Source organism: Diceros bicornis, chromosome 6 (assembly GCF_020826845.1).
Source record: "Diceros bicornis minor isolate mBicDic1 chromosome 6, mDicBic1.mat.cur, whole genome shotgun sequence".
NCBI lineage: Eukaryota > Metazoa > Chordata > Mammalia > Perissodactyla > Rhinocerotidae > Diceros > Diceros bicornis.
Window position 1 is genome coordinate 82,302,994 of NC_080745.1, and position 27,581 is coordinate 82,330,574.

General features: G+C 50.1%; 1 protein-coding gene across 2 annotated transcripts in view; it reads right to left on the bottom strand.

Annotated features, from left to right (window-relative positions):
- Positions 1-4,704: 4,704 nt before the first annotated feature.
- The window catches only part of RGS10 (regulator of G protein signaling 10), a 34,996-nt gene continuing 12,119 nt past the window's right edge, over positions 4,705-27,581 (bottom strand). For both annotated transcript variants that reach the window (XM_058544112.1, XM_058544113.1), the window contains 3 exons: positions 27,290-27,376; positions 17,594-17,737; positions 4,705-5,054 (listed from right to left, as the gene is read on the bottom strand). In XM_058544112.1, coding sequence (XP_058400095.1) covers positions 4,908-5,054; positions 17,594-17,737; positions 27,290-27,376 — 378 coding nt within the window. In that variant the 3' untranslated portion in view covers positions 4,705-4,907. The remainder of the gene's footprint in view (positions 5,055-17,593; positions 17,738-27,289; positions 27,377-27,581) is intronic.

Below are 27,581 nucleotides of genomic sequence, written 5' to 3' on the forward strand. Positions count from 1 at the left end.
GGGCGAAGGCAAGGTGGGGCTGCGCTCAGTTCTCTTGGCCTTGGTCATAATCAGAATTTTTATTCTGAGAACAAAGAAGGGCACAGAAGGTGCTTATGCAAGTGAGCAGCATGGTCAGCTTTGTGCTTTTAAAAGATGGATGCTGGATGAAGATGGGGACAGGGTGTGGAGTGAGGAGGACTGACCAGCGAGGAAGCTGTCACAGCCATCCAGGCAAGAGACAAGGGAGGCGGCTTGGTCAGGGCCTGGGGCCGTGGAGATGGGAAAGCATGGACACATTCAAGCTGGATTTTGGAGAAGAATCTAGAGGACTTACTGATGGATGGGAGACTCTCAGGCCACCTCCAGGTGCCCCTACCCAGTGGCTTTGTGGGAATTGGGAAAAGGGCTCCCTTTCTCCAGGTGGATGCAGCACCATGAACACCCACCCCTCATCCAAGCTCCCAGCGAGGACGCGACCTGCCAGACCTTCACTCAGAGGCCCCAAGAGGAGGGAGCCCCACGTTTCTGCTTGAACAACTTTGGATTTACAAAGCTTGCAGTGCTATGGGAATCCAGGGAGAGCCCTGGGTTCTGTCCAAGGTTTGGGGACCATTTCAGTGGTGATTCTGCCCTGCCCCGAGCTGTGCATGAGGTTTCTCCCCTCCCCACCCAGGCGCCAGCCCTTTTACAGTCCTCACCGCATTGCATGCAACCAACCTTGAGAAGAAACACAATTTAAAAACCCTGGAAGCTAATGGTACAACAAGACTATTTAGCACTTAAATAAATGCAAGTTCTAGAACATCTGCAACTAAAATGAAAGTAAATAATGACAGAACGTGAGTCATGATAGCACTTGCCTGGTAGTCTGCAAAGCTTGTAAACAAAGCATGCTCCCGAATGCAGAGATGGTACCTGGGAGCTGGGTACCAATTCATCAGCTCTCAACTCCATAACACATTAAGGGACCTATGTCCTCGTCAGCAACACCATCATGGGAAACTTCATTAACTAATTCTTCATTCTCTAGAGTTCACCTGAGACTGGAATGAAAAACCTTATCCCCGTAAGAACAGAGTACTCATTCTTGTGTTTTTCAAAAGAAATCACCACGGGTGTCAACATGAAGCTTAACCTCCTGATATTTACGAGGAAAACAAAACAACTGAGCTTGTAAACTTCAGAGATAAACACAACTAGCCAGTCATGTCCCATCAGTCCCTCTCCCAGGGACTGGTCACTTTCTTTCTCGTAGCAGAGTTTTTGGTAAGGACCCCGTCTCATCTCCTGACCAGCTGCTCCCTGCAGGCAGGGTTGATGCCTCCTGCTTTCAGCCCCTACATTCCTATGGCTAGCATCTGGCCTAGGATGTAGCAGCTGCTCATTAAATATCTGTTGCGTGAGTAAATGAGCATCTACGCCAAAAGGCCGGTATTCACCCCAGCCCTGGGTTTCCCTGGGGCCTGTCCAGGCAGAGGATGGACCAAAAAGGGAGATGGGGTCAGGAGTTGAGGTTTGGTTCCAGCCTCAGACTCTACTGGTTTTCCCATCTCTAAAATGGGAAAAATAGCTGTTCTCCCAATTTTTAAGGTTTTGTGTATGACACAATGGGAAAGAAGCACTTGGAAGGTGCTCTGGAGGTGTGAGGTGGTCCCCACCACGCCTCACAGGGAAGTTCTGCAATGGAGAAGGTGGGATAGTGCAGGAAAATGGACCACAACTTACTCTGAGAAAGCCAGGCGGGACAGCCGAGTGGATTTGGAGGTACAATTAATGACTGCAAAGTCACAGAGAAAAACGTCACCCAGGCCATGCTCTCTGTACATGGGAAATGGAGATCAGGGCACAAACCACAGAGCTAGCAGATAACACAAATATGTGAGAGGCCTATTATAAGGCAATAGGGAATGATGGGGCCTGCAGCCAACTGGACAATACACTCACGCTCTGCCCAAGGCGTTTGCACTGAAAGCTTTAAAACACACAGCCCGTCAAACACAACATCTATGGCCTGCAGGCTACGAGTTTGAGACCCTGCAGGCTGTTATATTAAGTGTGTTTTTTATTCTGATGCTTTGACATCTGGGGCCTTGCTGACACTGCAGGGACTGTCCCTCCCAGGGCTAGCTAATTCCTAGAGATAGTAAACAATTTCATATGCAAACTAACCAATCCAGAGCTCTGCTGCCAACAACCTCCTTTACTGGGCTCTCACACTCTGGGCCACCTGCCCTCATCACTCAGGGCCAGTTACCAGACAAGCAGGGACAGCCCCTATGCCCCAGAGCCCACGGAAATTATTCAAACTAGCCAATCCTAAGCCTGCTTACCTTGCCCTGCCTTTCCCAAGGAAACCACAATAAAGGGTCTTGCCCACAATTTCCCTGCTCCCTCTGCCTCCTGACTGACGTTGGTGATTCCCCACGTGGCCCTGCGTGGTGTGGCCTGCCCCCTCCTCTTAGGAACTGTAACAAACTCTCTTTTCAATGGCAGTAGTCTCCTGATCTGTTGGCCTCACCATACCTGAATAATAATGAAACCTACGTTTTAAAACACCTGTAAACTCCACTAGAGCATGAATCATCGTGGCAGGTGTATTCCTCCCATCAAATCTCAGAACCTGACACAGTCCCTAGTACACTGCAGACACAATTTAAATACTAATCAATAAATTGATGAATGGATGGATAGACATAGGGTGAAAGTGAAAAGCTGGTAGAAGCATCTGTCAGGCTATGTGGATTCCCTTCACTTCAGTGTGACTCTTGCAATGGCCTCAGGAAGCTAAATTCTGTACATGCCTCAGTTCTGCAATTGGCATAGACGTAGGCAGCCAGGCAGGAGCAAGCTGGAGGAAGTGGCGTGAGTCCACGCTGGTAGGAGTCAACTGTGGTTCAACCTATAGGCTCACCATCCCACTGACATTCAGCCTTTCAGGCAGCTCCTAAGCAAGAGGCTTTGCTTTTGGTAGACAATCTTCCAGCTAACTCTAGCTGTTTCCTTTCTTCAAATGCTTATGAAGAGAGCGCCACCTCAAAGGGTCTCTGAACCCAGAGGTAAAGGGTAAAAGCCAGAAAGAGGGTTCACAGCCCGCCTGCGGTCTCTGGGACCTGCCTGGCACAGGCTCTCCGGGAGCACTGAGTGGGTTGTTCAGCTCCACGGGGCCCCAAAATCACCCTATATCTGCAACTGTGCAGTGGGGTGGGTCTGCATCCCTGCACTTTTCTGGTTAGGAAACTGCAAGTTGAGCTAGAAAACCCATGCTGTTTTTAATCTTTACTCTTAAAAGTGCATCAACCTACTCTGCTTAAAGGTGGATCGAATTTCTCGGATGACAAGGCCTTTAGGTGTCATTCTCAGCATCAGTGTCTCTCGCCCCAGGCAGAGAGAGGGCCTGTCTGGGACCTGGGGAAGACGGAGAACCCCTGCTGGGGGATCAAGCATTTGCTGCTTCTGACGAATGCTCAGTTGGATGACTTGGTTCTCAGCAGCAAATGGCTCCTTGAAGGCCATCCCTTCCCCAGGCCCAAGTGAGGACAGGAAGCATTCGCTCACAGTGAATGGACAATGAGGCTGGAGCTTCTGGAGGACCACCCAAGAGGTCACACTAGGGGAGGGGAGGGTCATCGCTAGGGTGACCATGCGAACTGGTTCACCCAGAACGGAACCAGCTTAAACCTTTTATCCCAGTGTAATTATTAAACTCACTCCCCTTCTCTCTCAAAAGTGTCCTGGTTTGATTGGTAAATTATACAGTCACCCTCAACATCAGGGAGTTTTGCAAATGGGAAAGTCTGAGTCAGAAGGCTCACAAGTAACCGAGGCTGGTTGCTTTGTCTGTACGAACGGGAGTTTAAGGTCTGGCAAACCTGCTGGCGAAGGTCTGGCTGTAGCAGACGGCGGGAACCATTAGCAGAAGGGAACTGTGCCTGACCTTCGGCTCTGCTGGGCTCCCCTCTAAAGGGGGGTGGGGGTGCCCAGGCCGAGCAGGACTTCATGCACAGCCTCTCCACCCGAGAAGAGACTTTCAGAGACAGCACGTCTTTCCCTTGTTGAAGTCTCATGCCCAGAGTTAACTAGTCCAGCAAAGGAGAGGTGCAGAGAAGAAGGGGTTCCAATGTCCCCAGATGGGCTACGGGAGAAGGGAACATCCCACCAACTCCATTATCGGCACGGGCCACGTGCCGCATCCCGTTCAACACCACCTTGCGCTGCCATGGGGACCCTGAACAATTCTCCATTTGTCTCTCTTCCTGGTTGAGATCTTGTTTCTGTCAAGATGAACTATTTGTCTGTGTCACATGAAATGTCACGGATTGTGGGCAAAACCCGGACAAACTCACGTACAAGAAATAAGAACCCTCTGATGACGCTCACATGCTGCTCCCCAAATCCATAGAGGCTGTCAGTGATGAATTTTCTTTTCCTAGCACTGAACTTGCTCTTGAGAAGCATTTAAGCCAAAAGGAGCCTGACAGACAACATCCCCAGTGGCCCGAGTCCGTCAGATCAACTCATTCTCGAGCTGAGTCGCCAAGGAAATCTGCGGACATGCATGACCCCTCCCACAGAGGCAGGGCAAAGACTTAAAAGGTAAGAGGTGGCTATAAGTTTCACCTGGTGGCCTCACATGACATTTAATCAAGCTATAAAATGCTCAAAGTGTCCAGTGTTTAAGGACTCTCTCTGCCTTTTTTTGTGCGTGTGTGTGTGAACTAAAACTTCAAAGCTATTTGTTTTTTTATGTAAGATTAGCCATCATGCAAAACTTACTGGTCAAGCAGTTAATAAAATACACATATCCCATGGAGGGGTTTTGTACATTTCGGTCCTTGCAGATAACAAAGCAATTAAAACCCCACATGGTCCTGAGGGGGAGTTCCTTCACTTCTGAAAGCTGCCAGTCCCGCCAGCTCTTTTGGGGCTCATGTGTTATAAATTCTCGAAGCTCTTTTAGCTGCAGTTTGAGCATCGGGTGGATCTTCTTCCTCTTCCTCGGTTCGCTTGTGTTTCAAAAACAAGTCAGACTTCAAGAAGCGGCTGTAGCTGTCGTACTTCATGAGGTTGAAGATCTAAGGAGGAAAAGAAAGAGTCTGAAGGATGAGGCTAATCAGGCCATGAACCATCCTCTTAAATATTTATCAAATACCTACGTGTGCCAAAGAATACAAATATGTGCAAAACACACACAAAGAAAGCTAAAGTCAGCCGCATGCTAGACGAGGCGGATTTCCTGGATGTTTTTGGTCATTATGAAATAATCTCAGTGGAATATATAATAGCTTAGAGAGTCACATGAACAAATCTATCTTTATTTTCCATGGAAGTATAGATTCACACAGCACTGATTCATACCCTGGCATCAAGACGTCCTTTAAGAATCCCTACTTTATTTGGATACATAATCCAGGGACGTATTTCTTCAGGAACTTGAGATAGTGAAAAGAAACTCTTCCTGCAGAGACAGTGGTGCTGTAAAGGCTGCTGTCAAATCAGGTGATGCCAATGTTGCTGAGACCCCCCCCAGAAATCTGGCATCCAAGATCTCAGACAAACCTATTATTATGCCTAGAAGCAAAATGGGGCTTATTCAATGCAGGGCAGGAGAGTGAAATTATAGTCTTAGCAAGGAGAGGTTTCAAGAACAGGCCCTAATTAAAGGAAACAGCAGTGGGCTGCAGAATGCAAACACCTGCACACACACATGGGCCCAGGAGCACGTCTCGGGGGAAGAAATGATTCTAAGGTATGCTCATCAGGTGCGAGAGGAGGACCCTTGTTGGAGCCTCCGTCCTCTGGACTAGAGGGCTGCCCCTACCACACTGCAGGTCCTCAGAGGGTTGTCCCCCTCTCTTCTCGGCCCCGGTCCCTATTCCCAGCATCCTCTCTCCCCCTCTCCCACTCAATCCTATGCCCCCTCCTCCCTTGCCCTACAAAAGGGGCGGGGAAAGGAGATGCGAGAAGAAAAGCAATTTCCGGCTGTGGAGGGGACTGTCCCATTTGAGAACTCTCTCCCCCTTCATCTCTCGCTCAGACCTCTCGACTGAGTGTTCAGGACATTCTGTGGACTAAAAATCCGCACAGTGCACCCTGGTGCCTTCACTTACTGCACTATCATGGGCTCAACCAGTGGAAAGTTCCAGAAGTGTCTAGAATGTAGATCACTGCCAGGTGGGGTTATCAAGTGGGTGGCAAAACTCTGACATCTTTTAAATCCGCCCTCTCCCAACATGCACACAAACTATTTTGTACGTTAAACCTCTGATGGAGTCTAGGACTCAGAACACCTGCCTGGGGGATGGGAGAGCGGGAACCTTCAGCCTTTCCACCTTCATTTTCCCAAGACGGCTTCAACCACAGGAGAACTGCCTAAATCATTTGGCTATCAGCCAGGTCCACAACCCAGGGAAACATTTAGGACTTTGGGTTTTCTTTAAACCCCTAAACTGCTGCCTGCGCTTCCCCAAGCGGCCTTCCAGTCTTCTCCAACTCTCCAACTGTTCAGAAAGACCATGCCTCAGTAAGCCCCCACTTTGAGCCTCTCAATAGCAGTCATCTATTTTGTAGCAATCTGGTAATCCTAGACTTATTTGTTGAGGTTTGGAGAAATTATTCATTAAAAAAAAACACTCCCAGAAAATACAAAAACCATAGCCAGGGGCGAGGTGGAGGATGAGGAATGCCACTATCGTTCCGTGGCCTCCCACAAATGTGCTAGCAGGCGTCAGCATCCCTCACCTGCATGATTCAGCCCTTCCAGGCATGATAGCCCCCAAAGGGAACCTGGAGATGCCCACCTAGTTCAAAGTCGGGAACGGACACCCAAAGAGTGACTAATGAAACCAGCTTCGTGAGTGCCCCTCCTGGCACCCAGCCCTGCACCCCCTCCCACACTGAGTCCGCAGCAGATGGGACCCACCACTGCCAGCAGGATGCGGTTGGACCCAAGCGGCTCATCTGAAGTCTCTGTGTGTGGGAGTGGAACATCCTGTTTGCCTGTGGTGGCTCTGAGGCTCACACTTCAAAGGAGAGAAGAAAAAAGGCCGGGGCTGGAGGCAGCCAGGGCCAGAGGAGGTGGGGCAGGGAGGGGAAGGAGGTTCAGCTGGGGGGAAGGCTCAGGAGATGCTCAGGGGCTGGCAGGACGTTCAGCCTCCAGGAGATCCCAGGGGACCACAGGCTCTTCTCCCCCCACCTGGCACTCCAATGGTGCCTGCAAGCTTGAGGGGAGGGGGCTGCAAGCTATTTAACAGGAGCATAAGGGCCACTCCCTGCCTGGGGCAGGTGTGAAATGCCCATGAAGTCCTTCAGGCTGGGCTCCTTCTCCAGGAGCCCTTGCCACCTCCTGGTGCGGCTGTGGAGTCACCGGGAGACAACTGCAGCCGTCAGACCCCAACAGATTAGGAAAGAAAAGAGATGCCATTCCCAGCGGCCTCCTTTTCTGGGGCTGTGAGTTGCCTGATATCTCTGTGCGGGGCCTGCAGAGCAGGCTTCCCACTGGCACCGGCAGAGTCCTGGGCGCCAGCCTAGAAGCACACAGCAACAGAGTGCTCCTGTTACAGGCCCTTGTGGGTGGTGCCCAGCAAAGATGGCTTAGAGGATAGAGAACGCTCCTAAAAACCTCCTCCAAGAAAGTGACCAACGACAGTGTACCCAGCTGCTGCCCAGAGCCTTATTTATCATAGGGCAAATGGCCATGACCGGGGTCCAATACATGTTCACCCAGTGAATGAATAAAAACTACTCAACGTGCAACAAAAGAGGGCTGGCAAAATAAATCAGGCAAAATAAATAAAGAGCTCCTTCTATCCACGCACCAGGCAGAATTGTGAGGGAGGCACAATTCAGCCCATAACAGTGAGCAAAGAGGTAGGCGTGAGCAAACACTGGCCGTCTAGCTCTGGAGCCCACACTCCTAACCACTAGGCAACACTGCTGCTTATATGGCAGACCAATAGGCAGTCATTGAAAATGAAGTCTACAAAGAGAGTTTAACAAGGAAAAATGTACATGAATGTTAAATGGCTAAATACAAGTTTTGAAAACACACTAAACCTAAAAACAGTGATCCTGAATATGTTTTTTAAGGGTGTGTTTGTATGCATAAATGGGAAATAAATACCCCAAAGGTCAGTGTAGGGGTTGAACAGTGTCCCTCCAACATTTATGTCCACCTGGAACCTTAGAAAGTGACTTTATTTGGAATTAGAGTTAGTTGAGGATCTCGTGACGACATCACCTTGCCCAGATTTGGGGTGGGCCCAAATCCAAGGAGTGGTATCCTTATAAGAAGAGGGAAGGACACACAGACACATGGAGGGAAGAGGGCCATGTGAACACAGAGGCAGAGGTCGGAGTGATGCAGCTACGAGCCGAGGATCGCCAGGAGCCACCAGAAACTAGGAAGAGCCAGGAAGGATTCTTCGTTAGAGCCTGCAGAAAGAGCGCAGCCCTGCCAACATCTTGATTTTGGACTTCTGGCCTCCCGAACTGTGAGAGAATAAATTTCTGTTGTTTTAGGCAACTGAGTTTGTGATAATTGGTTACAACAGCCCTTGGAAACTAACTGAGTTGGCTTATCGATTTCACCTAACTCCCACTTGAGCACAGAAAATGAGATGGCCCTAGGGGTTCCAGAAGGTTCTACAAAACCAGGACTCTCTGATGGGGAGAACTGGCCTCACCGGGGCTGGACTGTGACCATCACCTGACAAACACACCTCAAGCTGCCTGCAGGGAAGAGAAAGAGGGAGGTGGAGACAAATCTGGGAGGAGGGCTGGGGCTCCAGGTGGGCAGATGGCATCGGAGCAGAGCTAGGAAGCAGAGGGTTCTCTGAGACAGGCAGCCGATGAAGCAGAAAACTCAAGTTGGCAGCTAAGTTGCATTCCATACCTTTTTTTCTTTTTTGCCAAGACAGCTGTGGCTCAGCAGGTTCGGGTTTTGGCAGCCCCACATCTGTGAGCTGCGTGCCCAGAGTGTAAACTGTTTAGCATCGTTGCCTTGGGATCCAATCCTGCAGGCTGCTGGAGGTGGGACTCTCGGTGAAAAAGGAGAAGGGAGCCTTTCTGCCGCTGTGCAGCTATGCACAAGGGCCCCAACACAAGGTCATTACACAACCTAGGCGCCCCTCCCTCTCCAGATCCCAGCCAGTGAGTGATTGATCAGCACCGGCCTTCCTGCAGGGGAAAATATCCGTGTCGTGCTCCAACTTGAGAGTGTTCCGAGTCCGCTGACCTGGGAAAGGACTCCCTCCCTGAAGCATCCTCATCCACGTGGAGAAAGAGAAGCCTCACTAGCCCCAAAGGCCCCTCAGTGAAGATTTCATCACTGTCTCAATTAAGTGCATTCCAAGCCTCATAAATCTTTTAACACTTCTCAGAGGACAAGGACCTTAAAAGACCTCAACTACACATGCGTCCTCCCTTCTTTTCAAAACCTTCCGCCATGTTATTTCAACTGGGTACGAGGAGGAAAAAATAAATCCTTTAATACAACAGAAAGCTTTTTAGCGGGATTTCACATCTGCTTCAAGAACCAGCTTTAGTTCCTATACAGAAATTGCCGAGAGAAGACAGCAAGTGCCGCCGTCTCTGAACTGAAGTTCTAGAACGTGTTCTCCTCCCCACACACCTGGACCACAGACGTGCTTTCACAGCACACAGACAGGCAGAAAGTGCCAGGAAAGCAGGCCCCTCTCCCCCTAGCCTCATTCCATGAAATGATGACAGAACCGGCGGGGCATCGAAGAGGCTGTTGGGACAGGGCACAAACAGGATGTCCCCACCCCCTGAGTGGAAGACTGCCTCCCCCTCTCCTCAAGTGGGAATGGGGGGCACCCAGGAGAAGGTCTGAGGGCCACTGGCAGAGAGCAGGTGAGAAGACAAAACAGCTCAGGTCAGCCCTTGTCCCAAAGCTCCAGGGAGGGCCACCAGAAGTTTCTGTCACCCTGGACACTGCTCCTCCTTCCTGGATAGGTCTGCCAGAGATGGGCGATGTGCCAGGGTGGGATCAGAACTCCAGAAAGAGGCTGGACATGGACAGAGACAGAGAGACCCCTGCTCAGTGTGAAATCCCCTCACATGCCCGTGGGTCCAGGGCTGTCACGTGGAGGGGGGCGATTTGTCTTCTTTTTCCTGGAGTCCATAATACCCCAATCCAAGGCCCAAATGACACACTTTCTACAAGGGGCAAAGGTATCTTATTTTTGCCTTTTGCCATCAGGAGGAGAGTTAAATACTATTCTGGCGTCCACACCCCATTCTTCTTTCCCTAAATACCATTTTAAAGTCATTAAAAAAAAAAAAACTCAAAGTATTTCAAATACTGTCCTTCCTGCCCCACCCCTCAGAAAGCAAATGGCTGTGGCACATGCAGGGAGCCAACTTTCCTTCCATTTGAATGAAAACCCACAACCTGCCCTTTCTGGCTTTGCATGTTGGAAAATGCTGATTTCTGGACTGGGCTTGATCTTTGGGAGCACATGTCAGCTGGCACCCAGGAGAGTGAGGCATCCAGAATCCCTGGCTCCAGCCACCACTGCAGATTTGGAGAAGTAGGGCGTTGGGGGAGAGATGGAGCCCCAAATGACCCCCAGAGGCATGGCTGCCCCTCCCCCACCTCTGGGTCCTCACCAGCTGGTTCAGCCCGTCTTATTGATGTCTAAAAAGGAAGCGTTTCTCACTTCTTGGGTTCTGGGGAAATTCAAAGAAACGACACTGCTAAAAAAGGGCCGATGTACGGGTCTTTCTCTGTCAAGGATGTGGCTGGGAGCACTGACAACTCACTGAAGTCTTTCAATTTTTTTTAAACATCAGAGGTTGAGGACTTCCTTCTTAGTGGAGAAGGCCGCCTCCACTCTGCCTTCCCCAGACCAGACTTAGCACCAACCCCGAAGCCTGGGTGAGGGCGTCCTGGCAGCACTCGAAATCCACTTCAAGTGTAGGCACTGGGGTCCCTAAGATTTAAGGAAAAAGAATGAGCACCTCTGCTCCCTCTCAAACCTGTGGCCTTCTCTTTCATGGCCTGAGAAAGCAATGATCTCAAGTTGCCATCTGCAATGACCTTGACCCTTCCATCTTCTCCAATCTCCTTGCTGTTCCAGAGGGAACCGATCAGGCTATGCAGTGGAATTCAAACCAGAGGCTTCAGAGCAAGAAAGGTGTGTGACTGGTGCCGAGAAACTTGTAAGAGGAGACTTTTGTTTTAAATATTTCATATGGCACAACCTCAAGTCACTGAGCAGATTTCAAAGTGTTCCATTCTTAAATGTTCAGGGAAGGGTCTGGAAGGACACACAACATAAGGGAGTTACCACCAGAGAGTAAGGGGGAAGAGGCAGGGCCTGGGGGATTTTAAAGTTTCACTTCACACCCTCCTGGGTTGTGTGAATTTTCTTTTCTTCATCTTAACAATGTGCATGTAGTAACTTAACAATTAAAGATAATTTTAAAAATTAACTTGTCCGGAATCCTGAGTGACACAGTAATAGGGTGTGCTCATGGCTAGTGCTGGCTTAGCTGGTTCCTGTGCTGGCCTTCCTCCCTGGAGTTTGCAGCCATGTGGGTTAGCAGGACACATGTGTTCAGGCCACTAAGCTGACAGGGCCAGCACAGACTGACGCTGTAATTTCTTGTACAAAGACAAGCGTGTTAGCGTGCTGTGACTCATTTGATCCCTGCATGTTGTGGCTGACTCTCAGTGCCTGAGTAACTAGAATCAGCCAGGGCTGGAGGTCCAGGAAAGCACACCTGAGCAACGGAGACGAAAGTGGGAAAGGAAAAGCAGGTGACAGCCTTTGTGGGTCTTTAACTGACAAAGACAATGCTGCTGTACCAGCGTCCATGAAAGGAAAATGGCAGCACAGACCAGGAGACCCATAAAAACAAAGACCGCTGCTTCCGGTGGAGAAGGGTTCTCTCATGGCCACAGTGTGGTAGGACGAGTCTTGCTGAACCAGAAGCCCCGGGCTCAAGCTCTGTGTCCCTCTCCCAGCTCTGTGACCCCGAGTACTCGTGCCGCCTTCCCATGGAGGGAACTTTCTCACTGAAAATGGAGGTGCCAGGTCCCACTTCCCCAGGGCTCCTTGAGAGTCCAACAACACGGACACAGGGAAGCACGGTGAAAACTGTGGAGAGGTTCAGTCTCCACGTTTTCTTGGAATTTACTAAGGTGCAGAAAACCGACATATACATCATTGCTGTTTTTTAGGTGGGGATCTGAGGCTCAGCGAGAGTAGGCAGGTGAACTCTGCTACATTTTGGGGAGTCACATGAACCAGGGTTTCTCAATCTCGGCACCACTGACATTTTGGACCAGATACTTCTGTGTCGGGGGGCTGTCCTGTGCGTTGTAGAGTATTTAGCAGCATCCCGGCCTCTACCCACTAGGTGCCAGCAGCACCCCCACCCCAGTTGTGACAACCAAAAATGTCTCCAGACATTGCCCCATGTCCCCAAGGGGCAAAATCGCCTCCAGTTAAGATCTGCCACATTAGGCTCAAGTTCATCTTCGTGTTACCTCCTAAAGGATGCGCACAGTTAACCCTTACGGAGGGCGGACCGCACGCAGGCCCCGCACTGAGTGAGCATTCAAGATATGGGTGCATTTCATCCTCACAACCGCCTGATTATAACCCGCGTCTCACAAATGAGGAAACTAGGGCACAGAGAGGGATCGCCTCTTGCCCAAAGTTTCACAGCTACTAAATTCTAAAGTCAAAGAAAAGAGAAAAAAGTCAGGTCTAAGAAAATAAGGTTGTGGCCGTCAGGGAGCTCCTTTTTAACGTCGGGGCATTGAAGGCGTGTGGACTGCTTCACAGCGTAGCCTGGGAAACAACAGTGTTTGCCAAAAGCCCCATGTTCCAGATGATGGCACGGAAGCCACACCAGGAAATAGGACTCACCTGGGGGGTAGGATGGAAGCGGGACTAGAACACGAGCTCCCACTTCCCCGGCTGGGCTGACCTAACATACAGAGATGATGACGCTGAATCTGAGCTCAGAGTCCAGGAAGCGATGGGCAGGGAGGGCGGGGGGGGGGGGGCGCAGGCGGGACACGGGGGACAGGCCGTCTGGGTACAAATGATGAGCCACAGTCAGGAGGCCACGGGGTCTCAGCTGACTTTCTAGTAAGAGAGATGGCTCTGCACTGAGTCATCCACTTCTCTTGCCCAGCAGATGAGGGACGGGCACAGCTGGAGCTGGGGATCAGAGCCAAGGTGCCCAGTTTTCAAGAGGACCAAACCTTATTAACCCAACTGGCACATTCTATAAATAGTCACCGTTCAAAATCCTTGACATTAAACTGGTTACCACAGCCTCAGGGCCTAACCCTAGCCAGTCCTTCCCAACTCAGCTTCTAGCCCCTCACCACTCACTACACTCCAGCCACAATGACCTCCCCCAACACACCCAGTGATTCCTGCCCCAGGGCCTTTGCTCTTGCCATTGCTTCTCCCTGGAAAGTCCTGCCCCCAAGTCTTCTCTCCTGGCTCCTTCCTGCCACTTAGATCTCAGCCACCTCTTCAAGGAGCCCTCTCTGACTACTAGACCCAAATCAGGCCCCGCCCAGTCACTCTTAGCCTGTTTTATGTCCTTCTTAGCATTTATCTTTGTCTTCTCCATGGGAGGACAGGTGCTCCGTGCACACACAGTTCCTAGCACAGTCTCTGGTACACAGTAGGCCCTCCATCAACATTCACAGCATAAAGGAGTAAATGAAAGAACAAATCCTCACACCAGCAAACCAACCAGAACTCAAACAGACCTGCCAGGAGTGGACTTTCAGCAGAGAAAAAGACACCGCAGGGCACTGCAACACAAGGGAGACGCCAACTCTTTGTAAGGTCGCCTCCTTCTTCCTGCTTCCCACAACTGGAATTTGTCCAACAGCAGCCTTCGACTCGAGGCCAAAGTACCCCAGAGATGCCCACTCTCGGCTCTCCTGGCCTTACAGCACGTGCTGGGCACACACGGGGCCACGTTAGCAGAGCCGAACTCAATCAGAGAACAATCTGCAACCACAGGAATTTTCCAGGCCACAAAGTTTTAAGCCCCCAAACTTCTCTTAAGACATCGTTTTGGATGAAATGCCTATTAAAATGTCTCATGCATTCTTCACGGAATACGCTGACCACAATTTAAGTTTTGCTTGATGCTTTGGGGCCATTAGGATCACTAATTGTGTCACCATCCCGCGGCACAGGGATGCCCCAGTGTGGTCTGTGGGCTGTGGGCCCCCACGCTAGGTGGCTCCAGATCACTGTGCTGTGGTTTTGGGTTTAGTATCGCTTTTCTGTCTCCTCCCTGGCTGTTAGTTATCGCTTCTTGCTGCCCACCACTCCTCAGCCTCTACCAGCACTTCAAACCTGCTGTGAATGAAGTACCAGCCCCTGTTAGAACTCTGTGTAAACCAAGAACAAACAGGACCTGAATGAAGACCCGAGAAGCTCTCCTTTAAATAAGATGCACAGATGTTGGGCCATCTAATTTGATGCTCAGGGCGGATTTTCCCATCCTTCTAGGTTCCAGCTGTGCCCCAAAGTCCACACTGCCCTATCAGCAGCCTCCAGGGCGAGGAGCACTTCCCCCCTGCCCCCCACCCCATGAGGAGGGGTTGAGTCTCCCTGAAGCTCTCCTGGTGAGCAAGCGCTGGAAGCACAGAAGCAGCTGGCTCAGACAGCTCGGCGAGAAAGCCAAGCGGTGCCCAACAATCCACAGCTGCTGAGGAGGCTGTTGCAAGTTATGCGAGGGCCGGCCCCGTGGCTTAGCGGTTAAGCGCGCGCGCTCTGCTGCTGGCGGCCCAGGTTCGGATCCCGGGCGCGCACCAAGGCACTGCTTCTCCGGCCATGCTGAGGCCGTGTCCCACATACAGCAACGAAAAGGACGTGCAGCTATGACATACAACTATCTACTGGGGCTTTGGGGGAAAAGAAAATAAATAAATAAAATTATTAAAAATAAATAAATAAATAAAGTTATGCGAAACCCTGTGGTTCCAGACACGCTCCCCTCAGCTTCACGCTCCTTCACTTAGGAAAGCAGGGCTCTCATGGGGGCCTTTTGGGAGCAGAGAACCACAGACCATGCTGCGCACACATCTCGGTGGTTACCAGCAAGGCCCTTGAGAGCAGAGTTTTCTGAAGCGAAACAGAACCAGAGGCCCCGCACAGGGACTCACTGTGGAATCAGCTCAGATTCCAAATACCTTGTTTTCCCCCCATTATGCTTCAGGAAGATAGTTAGTGCCTCTTTCTCCCTTTTCAATAAATGACATTGAACAACAGGGTATAAAAGTACTTTCTTTACATTAAGTGGCTTGAACTGCACTGTGCCACATTTGTTATACGTGCGTGTGTTATGTGTATTTATAGGAAAAAAACATGAAAAGTCCAGAGATCAAATGTTATTTAGTGGTTATCTCCAGGTATAGAATTATGAATTTCTTCTTCATCTTTATATTTTGGGTTCCCAAGTTTCTTGTGTTGAGCGTGCATGATTTATAGTTAGGTAGATAAAAGTTATTTTTTAAATATTTTTCTTTGTCACTTAAAAAAATTCCTCCTCTGTCCCCTGCGTTTCCTCCTTCCTGTGCCAGCTAAATCCTCCAATGTAGGAATCCAGCGGGGTGTGCCCGGGTCACAGAGGTCCAGCTCCATTTTGAGATGGGTCACAGGCCTAACCGCAGGAGAACTGGGTCCTTGGGAGCCTGAGGCCCCACCGCCCGGAGTGATGTCAGCCTATCTCCTTCCTCACCACCTTGGCTTCTGCAGCCCTGGGCAAGAGACTGCCTGTGTTCACTGGCCTGTCCACCCCCTCTGCTCCAGCTGTCTCACAGGGCTTTGAGGAGCAGTGAGAGGCTGCCCACAAGCCCAGGAGAGCCGCACAGGCTGTGATGGGACAGAACACAGCCCTTGAAGGCAGGGGGGCGACAGTGACCCGGCCTCCAGCACTTCCTTCCTTCACACAGTCACCCGTGTGACTCTGCTAACAAACCACTGAGTCTCCTGAACTTTGCTTTTCTCATCATCAAAATGGAATAATAATACTCGCTGGAGATTAAATGAGATGATACATGCCAAGTGGGCATCAGCACAGAAGGGCACCCCTGAATGGTAGATACTGTTATTACTGAAAATGCCTAGAACACAGGGGCTTCAGGACAGTTTCTCAACCCTGGCTGTGCTCTAAAGCACCCTAGGACGCTTTTAAAAGATTCTGAGTCCAGGTGGAATGGATATCCCCATGTGACTACAGCCACAAGAACTGCCTTTTGATCAGACATTCCATTTCCTTTCCTTCCACAAATCCATGGCATCCTTCCCAATGGCTCAAAATCACCACCTCCAGGAGGCCCTCAGCAAGTCTCCCAGGCTAACTGGAGTTCCTTCAACACCAGCTGAAATTTGATTCAGAATTTATGTGGAATTTGCACTTGCCACTGTATCAATCAGAAACCATTCTCAAACTACTTCTCATATTTGTATTTTCTACCTGTGTATTTGTTTGCTCTCTGATGCTGAGCAAAGATGAGGCCTCCTGGGTGCCGGGACATGCTCTGGGCTCTGTGCACACTCCAGGTGATGAGAAAAGGCCAACTAATGCAGTGGACCAGTGGTTCTCAAAGGGCAGTCCTAGGGCCTGCAGCATCAGCATCACTGGGGAACTTGTTAGGACGGAACAGTCTCAACACTCCTGGGAACCATGGACTCTGAGGGTTAATTCTGGGGGTGTGCCCAGCATCTGTTTTACAAGCCTTCCAGGTGGGTCTGCGCTTGCTCCCGTTTGAAGACCGCTGAATTAAGCTAAAAGCTAGTCTCCACCTGTGTGCCAAGGAAGGCCTTTGCTTCCTTGATAAGGATGGGGCCACCAGAAGTTTGAAACTGGTCTGTGTTCCATTATCTACAAGTGCGTATCTAACATTTCATAAGAACAGAGCACGCTGTGAATAGTCAGATCTGCAAATTCACGTCTAGAAAACCTCCGGAGTGCAGTCTCATTCCTTTGCCTATGACTGCCGGCATTCCTCAAAAGAAAATTTGCCAGAAAACTAAAGTTTACCCCTTACAGGTCCATTCTTCAAACCTAATTTTTCCTGTTTTAAGTGGAATATGCCGCCAGACGTTAACCTTTCATTATGATGCAGGAGCCTCACTACGATCTAGCTCACGGTCTGGGGCCCCCAGAAGTAGGTGGCATGTTTGGATATTTGCACAAAAACAGCCCCAGGTTCCCGCCACTTTGAGTCCTTGTGCTTGCTTTCTAGATTTTTCTGTCTGTTCCTACAGTCAGTAGTGATCATGTTGCTTCCTCACTGTGGGCCCCTCAAATAGCCCCAGCCTCCCAGTCTGGGCTGAGAAGACAGAGAACCCTCCTGGTTCGAGTTGTGTGTAGACCAAGAGTAAACAGGCTGAGGGAGACTCCTCGGGGTCAAATCCTGAGCCTGGCATTCCTGTCCTCTCTCTCGCCAACCCTGCCTCCTCAGGGTGCCTCAGCCTGCCCGGCTGGATGGGACGGCTTCTAAGGGCGTCTAACATTTAGTGCTTCGCTGAATTCATCCAGGCCGGTCATAAATGTCAGTTTTCAAATCAAGGTGCAGGTAGGGAAGTTAGGTTACCTGGTCCTGGAGTTTCTGGAACATCAGTGGGTGTGGTTCTTCCAGTATCTTCTCATTGAGCCGGGACTGCCCCTCAACGTTGACTTGTGATGAGGCCTTGCTGGACAGAAAGGTCATGTAGATCTCCTTTGCCTTTCCCTGCATCTGGGGGAGACACAGAGAGCCTATTTGTTGTCTGCGAGCACAGCCTTTCCCAGCCTGCGCCCAGCTCTCCGCTCCGGCCAGACCCAGCACTGGGGGCTCTGGCTGCCGCTCCAGAGCTAAGCTCGATCTTGGGGGGCTCGTGGTCAGTGTAGCCCCCATCCCCATCCCTTCCACGCATCTGTACCCATGTCTCCCATCACAAAATGGCTACACTGCCCGTTGGGAAATGATGACAGAAAGAATCCTGGCCCAGAGTGAGTGACATTCTGTACCACTCATGACCACTCATGAATTCTCCAAATTAAGGACTCATGGGAATATTATTCAGCCATAGAAAGGAATGAAGTAATGCTTTAATGAAAGCATTACGCTAAGTGAAAGAAGCCAGACCTAAAGGCCACATATTACATGATTCTATTCATGTGAAACATCCAGAATGGGCAAATCCATAGAGACAGAAAGATGAGTGGTTTCCCAGGGCTAGGGGCAGGGGAAATGGGCAGTGATGGCATAATGGGTAACGGGTTTCTGTTTGGGGTGATGAAAAAGTTCTGGAACTAAACAGTGGCAATGGCGTACAACAGTGTGAATGTACTTAATGCCCCTGAACTGCACACTTTAAATGGTTAAAATGAGAGCCCTAAAAATGGTTAAAATGGTAAAATCTATCTTATGTGTATTTTACCACAATAAAACAAAATCAAGTTAAACCACACACACACATCCCCACCAGTTATCAAGCACCCATTGTGCTCCAGACACATGCTGGGTGATTTACAGCCATGGTCCATTTCCTGAATCCCTGAGCATCCAGCAAAGTGCCATTTCCTGTTAGCACCACTTCCCGGATGAGGATACAGAGACCAGGAGAGGTGGCTTATCCAAGGAGACTGCAGGGTGACTTAGGACTGTTTGGCTCCAAAGTCTTGTGTTTCCACTTAGTTCCATGCCTGCGAGATACATTATCCCCTTCAGGTTGTGGGGATAATGTGTGCTTTTTTCAGGTAACGAGATATGAGTATAAGCAAGAGAGAGAACATTCGCTGCCTTCCCTGAGTGCCAAGTGGGTCCTGCTGGAAAGCATCAGCCCTAAGTAGGTACCGGCCTTTGAAAGGCGTGTATGCAAAGGTGCACCCACCTGCACTGATGTTTCACCGAAAACCAACTGTGGCTGGCCCGGGAACACTCTCATGGTAAGTGCTTGTCTTAAAAACAGCGTGCCTCCTTAAGGGGCTGCAAACAGGAGCCTGGTCCTCCAGGGCGAACTCTGAGGGTTCTATTTTCTCTTTGAGAAAGGAGACTTCCTGTACTCACACCTCCAGCAGCAAAGATGGGGGCTGTTTCTCTAAACATCAGAGCCTGAGTATTACCTCACCCTATAGAGCAAGCCAGATGATAAACGCCTCTGAAAGGCAGCTGTGGAGCTATGATTTGTGGGGGGAGCCAGGGGGCTTTAGGAGGTCTGGAAAACTGCCATTCTCTCCAGAGAGCCCACCCGGGGCCTGCACATGCTGCAGAGCTTGCCTTAGGAAATCCCAGGCTTTGAAAACCTTTGGCCTTATGGAAACCACCAGAAGGCTTCAATACCTGGTGCTCGAAAGGAGGGGAAAAGCAGTCTTTTAACTTACCTTGGTTCTGGGGACTAATTGACAAAAGACCTCATGAGGCTGCAGTCTGACCATCTCCCGTCCCCCAGAAAGAAAGCCTTGACAGCTCGTGCAAGAAGACTGCCCAGGTGGGGGTCAACGCCCAAGACCATGGTGTCTGTTCTTGATCAACTATCAACATGAACAAGTAATTGATGCTAGACTCAAAGGCACAAGGAGCATCTCAAGATAAATATGGCTATTCCAAGGGACAAGTCTGGAGACCATCATGGAGACCTGGTGGGGCAGCACTTTGGGGCTGTCTGCCTCTCAAAGACCCACCCCCTCCGTGAAGCCATGAGCCTCCCTCCCACCACCCCCATTCTGTCGGGAGGGAACATTTTTGGAAAACCACTTCCTGCTTTAAAGATACTTCATAAATGTCGAGTTTCAGCCAGTCAGATTTGCAAACTCCACGCAGAGCTGTGGAGGCAGAAATCACTCCAGGCCTCCCCTCCCCCTTGAACATTCACACATACACGTTTTCCGGCCGAATCCAAGCTATCTTGAGTGGTTCTGAAAAGGAGAAGTGTAATGAGTAGCTTGAGGCTTAGAGGTGGGGGCGGGAGGGGCCAGGAGGAGAGGAAGCAGGTTGTGGGGGGGGGGGGCCTGCATGTCCACAAGCCTTGGGGTCGCTCAGCCCACCCTCCCGCCCCCAGCCACCCCCCTGAGTCTCTGTCTGGGAACGGCGTGGGGTCCCCGAGGCACGCAGCCCCGGACTGACCTCTGCCTGTCACCCAGAGTGACGGCTTCAGCGGCAGAGCTTGTCCGTCCAGGATGGGAAGCGTGACTGACCAGGGAAACCCCGAGACTGCTGACCGCAGGCCGGTCACGGGGATGCCTGCTGTCCATGTCGAGAACACAACAGAAAAGAAGAACCGGTCTCTCGAGTTATTTTGGTAGATTTTCCAGAGCTTTGTTAACCCTATTCTAGCTCGTGTCAGGATAGGAACAGAACATCCATCCACTGGTGGAGCTGCCCAGGGGCGTCTGGGCCTGTGATCTGGAAGGATAGCCAGCTTTTTCTCTGGCCCTCACAGCCTCCACCAGAGCACCTCCTCTGTGGAGAGCAAATGTGCCCGGCGTCCGACACCGCCCCAGAAGGTGCCGGAAAAGGACCCCGTCTGGGCCCACGTGATGACTCCTGGCCTCCACTCGAGGACGGCCTGTGGGAATGTTTGCACCCAGAGGAGCTCCTCCCTGACACCCACGAGTCCGGGGCTTTCCCTCCAGGCCGGGCAACTCCTCAGCCATGGTCACGCTCAGGTAAAAGCACGTGCAGGAGAAGCAACTTCACTTCAGTATCAGCCCCAGAAACAGATATCGTCGACTCAAGAACAGCAAAGGCATCAGCAGCCCCAAGCTCAGAAGAGCATTGCTTCTCATGTTCTGGTTCCTCTCCCTCATCCAACAAGCTTCAACTTTTTCCACTGGGAAAATAAAACAAAACCTCCCTTTGCTCCACATCCCGCTATAGCTAATGACGACCCCACCCCCTGCTTTCTTATTGAAACATCTCAAAAGAAAGTACGCACTTTGTGTCTCCGTTTTCTCCTTCCCACCCACTCAGTCTGGCTTCCGCCCACCTGCCAGCTCAGCCTCTACCAGCTCACTGATGTCCTCCAGGTAGCTAAGACCCTCAGACCTTCTTCTGGACTGCTCTCTGGCCCTGGCCCTGCTCACCACTGCTGCCCTCTAGGGATCCTCCAACACCTCCCTGTTTCTATCTATCTCCTTTGCCAGCTTCTGTCCCTCTGTCCCCCCATCAATTCTGGGGTTTCCCAGAGTTCTGCCCTTGGATGACTGCTTTCCTAACTACATGCTCCCCCAAGCTACTGACCATGTAGCCAACTGATTTCTAGAAATGTGGGCTTGGATGTCCCACAGACGCCTCAAACTTAACACCAAGGAGAGAAGTGGTCCCCTTCTGGCCAGTGAGTCCTGCGGTCTCTACTCCAGGAAGCTGAGAACCACGATCCCCTGACACCGCCCTCACCCCCACACCCTGCCCATCACCGAGTTCTGCTCACTTTGCCTCCCACACGTATCTCCATCAGCCCGGTCCCCTCCACTCCCATCACTCTGCCAGAGATGGGCAGTGGGAGAGGACACATAAGAAAACTGAAGGATCAAACCATTAATAAATATCAGCTTCAGAAAGAGAATGAGGCAAAGAAAATCTCAAGTAAATGATTCGGGAATATGTCCCAGAACTGGCTCCGGAAATGGACAGCAGACAGAGGGACAGCGAATGACTCCACAGAGAGCAACAAGAGCAACCCTAAGCACCGGCAAGGTTGGGGAGCAAGTGCCAACAAGAAAGGTCCGAAAATGGCAGGAACTCAGGGGCATCTGGTCACCCAGAGGGAAGCGACAAGAAGGGCATCAGAAAGAAGCCTTTAGACCCCCAGGTCCTTGACCCCCCCAACCCTGAGCTGTTTCCTCCCTCTCCTCTTTCCCTCTCTCCCCAGGAGACTGGAGTTTTCTTCTCTAAAGAAACTGACTTAGCAAAGCTACAGAACAGAGGCAGGAAGGTGGGCAGCAATGAGGTACCAAACTGACTATCAGGGTTACGGGAAATTCTGCACCCCCAGCAAATTTCTCCCAACCCAGTTGATTGGAGATGTGTTTAGTTTATAAACATATCGGGCTTGTGGCCACCAGGAAGAGACTGGAGGGTCCTAGTCTAGAGAAAACAAAAGCAGAAAAAATTCAACAGAAAGATTTGAAGATAAAGTTGAAATCTCCAAAGAAAAATAGGAACCAAAAGCCAAAGAGATAGGGGCCGGCCCCGTGGCTTAGCAGTTAAGTGCGCGCGCTCCGCTGCTGGCGGCCCAGGTTCGGATCCCGGGCGCGCACCGACGCACCGCTTCTCCGGCCATGCTGAGGCCGCGTCCCACATACAGCAACTAGAGGGATGTGCAGCTATGACATACAACTATCTACTGGGGCTTTGGGGGGAAAAATAAATAAATAAAAATCTTTAAAAAAAAAAAAAAAAACAAAGAGATGAAAAAATAGAAAGGAAAAAAGACAAAACTAAGGGCTCAGTCCAGGGAAGGAGAGCCAGCATTGGAAAAGGGACCAGAGAAAATGGAAGGAAAGGAGTTACTAAAAAATAATGATCATAATTATAATAATGTAAGAACATTTCCCAGAACTATAAAATTCCAGATTAAAAGGCTCTACAAAATGCCCACACAATGAATGAACACCCCCCCCAAAGCCTCTGACTGTACAGCTTTAGAATATTGGTGATGAAAAGAAGATCCTATGCTATTCCAAAGAGAAAAAAGCAAAGAAAACAAAACAAAATTAGCTTACATATAAAATACTGATTCTTAACAAAAATGGAAGACGATGGGACAATGTCTTCAAAATTCTGAGTGAGTTTCAACCTAGAATTCAATTCTATGCTCCATCAGGTTATCAGTGAAGTAGAAGAGTAGGAAAAAAATAACATTTTCACTCAACAAAATCTTTAAATGTCTACCAGCCTTTCTCAAGAAACTATTGCTTCACCAAAATGAGGGAGTGACTCAGGACAGAGGGGGTGTGGGTCCAGGAGGCAGGAGAGAGGCAAAGGGAATGGCCAGTGGTGGCAAAGAAAGCTCAGGGGATGCCCCAGTGGGAGCTGCGGTCAGAAGTCCCCAGGAGGACCGTCCCCAGGGGAACCCGGGCTGCAGAGATGATCTGAGAGGCCTGGGCCCGTGCAGCTCCGCATCGAGAAGCATTTTAAAGGCTATTGAAGAATGTGAAATAAGAAAAGCAAAAAATGGTCCAAGAAGAAAAAACGTAATCGTAGCATCCTCTTTGGCTCAGCAGCGAACAATAAACAATGAAGTCTTCACAATGAAAATACAGTACACAGGGATGGAAGTAAGTGAAACCTCGGTTATAGTAAAAGGAAGTCGGTAGATAACATCTAAAAGTGATGAAGTGAGCGCGGAAGGAACGGAGGCTCAAGGCACGCCAATGCCAGGCCCAAGACCGTGCCGTGAGCAGCTGAGCTCCAATCGGTCCAGCCTGGACCTGGCCAAGTCCACGCTGAAAGGCCAAGGTCAGAAAGAGACAGCCCAAACCAGAGGCAGAGGGAAATCTCTAAATGCCGGTGCAAGTTGTTCTCAGAGCTACGATTATTAGAAATCCTGTGTTACCCTACCACTTCCCTACCCCCGCCGTCAGTTTGGTTTTTACAAATATGTACAAGCTTCCACGTCCATTTCAATCCTTGTCCCATAGTAAACAGGCCCAATATGCATGTGCTGGTGAATGAATGAATGAATGAATGAATTCAGGGGTAGCCAAAGAATGAACACCTTGTTGGAGCTTTTTCTTAGGTTTTACGAGATATAAATGCTGCTTTGTTTTATAAGATAGATATATCTCATGTGCTAATTCACAGGGAGGAAGCACTTTACAGAAAAAACTTAAACCGTAAACAAATTGCAAAGGGAGAGAATTGCTCTCTGAAAGCTGACTGCTGAATATGAACACCTGGAAAGGACAACCACCACAGCAATCCCAAGGAGAGGGGGTGGCGGGCGTCACCCTCCCAACTTCTAAGGCCCCGCCATCCCCACCATAAATGCAGAGTGTCAAGACCCTCCCAAACCAAGGGGCTGCTTTCCTGCCTAGCAGGGGGAAAAGCCCAGACCAGGAAAGACAGTGAAGTCAGAGCACCGTTCCTTGGTTTGGATCCTCTGAGAATACAAGACCCAACAGAACAGACTGCACGTTCACCTCTCAAGTCCATCCCTAAGGCTGCCACTGCAGCACAAGGTGAGAGGGAGGCCAGCACCCCGCCTCGTGGATCCTCAGGTGTCGGCTGACTCAGGTGGAGAGAACTGGAAAGGCACAGTGTGCCAGGCTGTGTTCTGGGCACTCAGATACAGTGAGGGAGAAGACAAAGGTCTCAAATCTTATGGAGTCCGCATGAGAGAGGGAAAAGCAAACACAGAAGATAAATAAATAAGTTGTACAAGGTACCAGATAAGTTGGTAAGTACTATGGAGAGAACTGGCTGGAGAATCCAAAAAAAAAGAATGAAAAAACCAACCAGCACAGAGCCTATTTAAATCAATGGAGGCAAAAGATAGATTCACATGGATCCAACTGCCTTTGCTCACTGTAGAGATAAACCCTTGACAAACTCCCTGCTGGACCAGACGTGATAAGGCTGATTGTGAAATTCAGTTGGGCGGACTCTTCCCATGCTTACATCCTCCTCTGCTTTTTAAAATTAGTGACTTAGAACTTAGTCCTGGTTTTACTTCCCCTGCAGCCAGACACACTAGAGATACATGGGCCCTGGAGTCAGAAACCCGGGTCTGCACCCTGCCTCTGTCTGCAGCACCTGGCGAGCTGCTGCTTAACCTCTCAAACCACAGCCCTGGCATCTGGAAGGATGGGAATCGTCAGGAGGCTCAGTTGATACCCAGACTGAGGTCTAGATACTGCGGGCCTCAAGGACGCTTCCTCCCTTCCCAGTACTGTGTGCATTCTCAGGCTGCTGACGGTCAGGCAGCATTCGCTGCACCAAAGCCATCACAGGGCACATTCCAGACCTAAGGACACAAACCTTCAAGGGGTCATATGCTGGGCGTCAGGGGTGGGGGTGCAGGGAGGGGCTGCCAGATTCTGGAAGCTCCCTGGAGGATGTAGCTGGGGCAGTATGACCCAACACCATGGCTCTCCAGTGTTCGCTTGGCCCCCAGGGTCTCCCAGGGTGGTCCCACCTCCCTCCCAGCCTCAAGCACAGCAGAGCCAGCCTGCCACTCAAGCACGACCCTCCCACCATCTGGTCTTCCTTCAGCTCTTTTCTCCAGGCCTTCCTCCCCACATGCTGTTCCCTCTTCCAGGAACACTATCCCCATCCCCAACCTCTGCTTCAGGTGTCAGCTTAAAAGTCACTTCCCTTGGGGCCTTTCCTGACTGCCCACTGCCTGTGCTCCCACGGAACCCGCACTTCCCATTTCTATACTCGTCACACTTGCAAAGGCCTGTTTTGGCTTCCCCTCTCGATGCCTGTTCCCTAAAGCTCATCTGTCTTGTCCCTGTGTGTCTCCTGTGCTTTTCACAAGGGCTGGTCCGGAGCAGGCACTCCACAAAGATCTGGTGAACTCAACTGAATTGAAAGACACCCCAGCACAGTGTGCAGGGAAAAGAATGGGTGACCCCTGAGTGCTGGTTCAAGTCCTGGCTCGGCCGTGGGGGGACCTCAGCTTCCTGGTTTGTACAATGCAGGTGTGAGCTGGCCGACCTGTAGGCCCCTCTCACCTCCAACATGCAAAGAATAAGGCAGAGGAATGGCCATGTGTTCACTTGCTTCACCCTAAGCTAGGATTTTAGAGTGAGGCTGGACGAATTGGCTGCAAAGTCCAGCATTTATGGACGGTTGTCCCTGGGCACTCCTGCCTGAAGGGCGGCAGCCCACATCCTCGCTTTCCAAAGCAGCCCCCTCAACCCGCTCACTCACTTTTCCCCTGAGGCTGTTCCCCACCCAGGAGGCTTAGGCAAAGTCATCCAGGGAGGAGAAGAAGCCAGAAAGAAGCAAATGCCAAGGGTCAGTCATGCCCAAGACAGCTGTCTAGGCCGACCCGGGAAACTCAAGCTCAGGGACCTATCTTAGAATCCATCCTTACCCCCACGGAGAGGAAGGTGATAGAGGGAAGGCCATATCGCTCCATCCTGGGGGAAGTGTGTCTGAGCCGGAACAGCCTTTGAGCAAACCAGTGACGGACATTTTCCAAGCTGTTGTCTTCAAACGCACAATGACTGACGGCCCTGTGGATTCCAGCTTCTGGAGACAGAGGCTCAAAAACTGGCAGCCCACAAGCTGCATCTGCCCACGGATGTGTTTTGCTGGCACACAAGGTTTTACATTTTTTAAAAATTAGTTCCAACATTTACAAAATTGGATAGTTTCGCATAAGAATCCAAATGTCCAGATTCCCTGGAAAATTGGCAGCACTGGGCTGAAGACAGGAGAAGATGCCTTAGGAAGAAAGGCCCCTCCAGGTTCTGGGGATGACGGTGGGCAAGCAAAGACCTAAGTGGGCAGAACTCAAGGCAGGGAAAGCCGAGACAGCCACAAACCCCAGGTGTTCACTGCCCAAGTCAGCTAACCAACCAGCCGCAGCCCCTGGAGAGAGGGCTGGCTGCCCCCTGGTGGCCCCAGTCCCCACCACTCCCTACAGCCTCGCACCAAAAGCCTCACTCAAGCACATTACTTACCAGCCCCTGTAGGCACTTAGCCGGTAGCCTCTTAGAAATACACAGGCTCGGGCCTCATAAACACACTCAAACCACAGGCCTCCTTCCTCATAATCTTTTCCACCTTACCCCCAACTTTCAACGTCAGGAAATCCACTGACATTGGAATTAAAAGCTACCTCCTGCAAAGAGGACACATCTACCCAGAAAACAGTCAGAAACGTTCTGTGTGGGATGCCTGCCAACCACCGGATGTTTTGTAAGATATATTAAATAATTGACAATCCATCTGATGCATGATCTGCTTTTATCACCATACATCTGCTTATCATTTTACTATGTCCATACAAAATGGCGACATGTCAAACTCTAGGGGGAAGCATCCTCATAACTTATACATGAAGAAAAAAACCATATACGATGATGAACTCGAAATGACATAAATCGTTATTTTTACTTTAACTATCTGTCCATTTGAACAGCTCTATTTAAAAATGGATTAACGCACTCTTTTTAAAATTATTTATATTTGATCAAAACAAGATACCTAATCTGAAGCTTAAATCTTCCCCCCAATCCAATATGGACCAGATTTCTGGAGGCAATTTCGAAATCTATTGGAAAGGCAGCTGTAACTTTATAAGGAGAGAAAAGAATTATCAAGACCGTGATTACAGGGTGTAAGAAATACCTGCTTCTTATCTTGTGTTTTCTTGAAATCTTCACATGCAAGCCAAAATAACACATTTTCTTCACTGAATTCCTTTTTTAAAAATTCCTATGGATAAAAAGAAGAAAAAAGTATCAAACAGTATTCTACTTTAAACAAACAAACAAACAAATAATGCATTTCCCTTCAAGGACTGATTTGGCCAAATCTAACAAACGAGCATGGTTGGATCACCCTCTGAAAACTCCACCCTCAAAAACAAAGTGTAGGGCCGGCCCCGTGGCTTAGCGGTTAGGTGCTCGCGCTCCGCTGC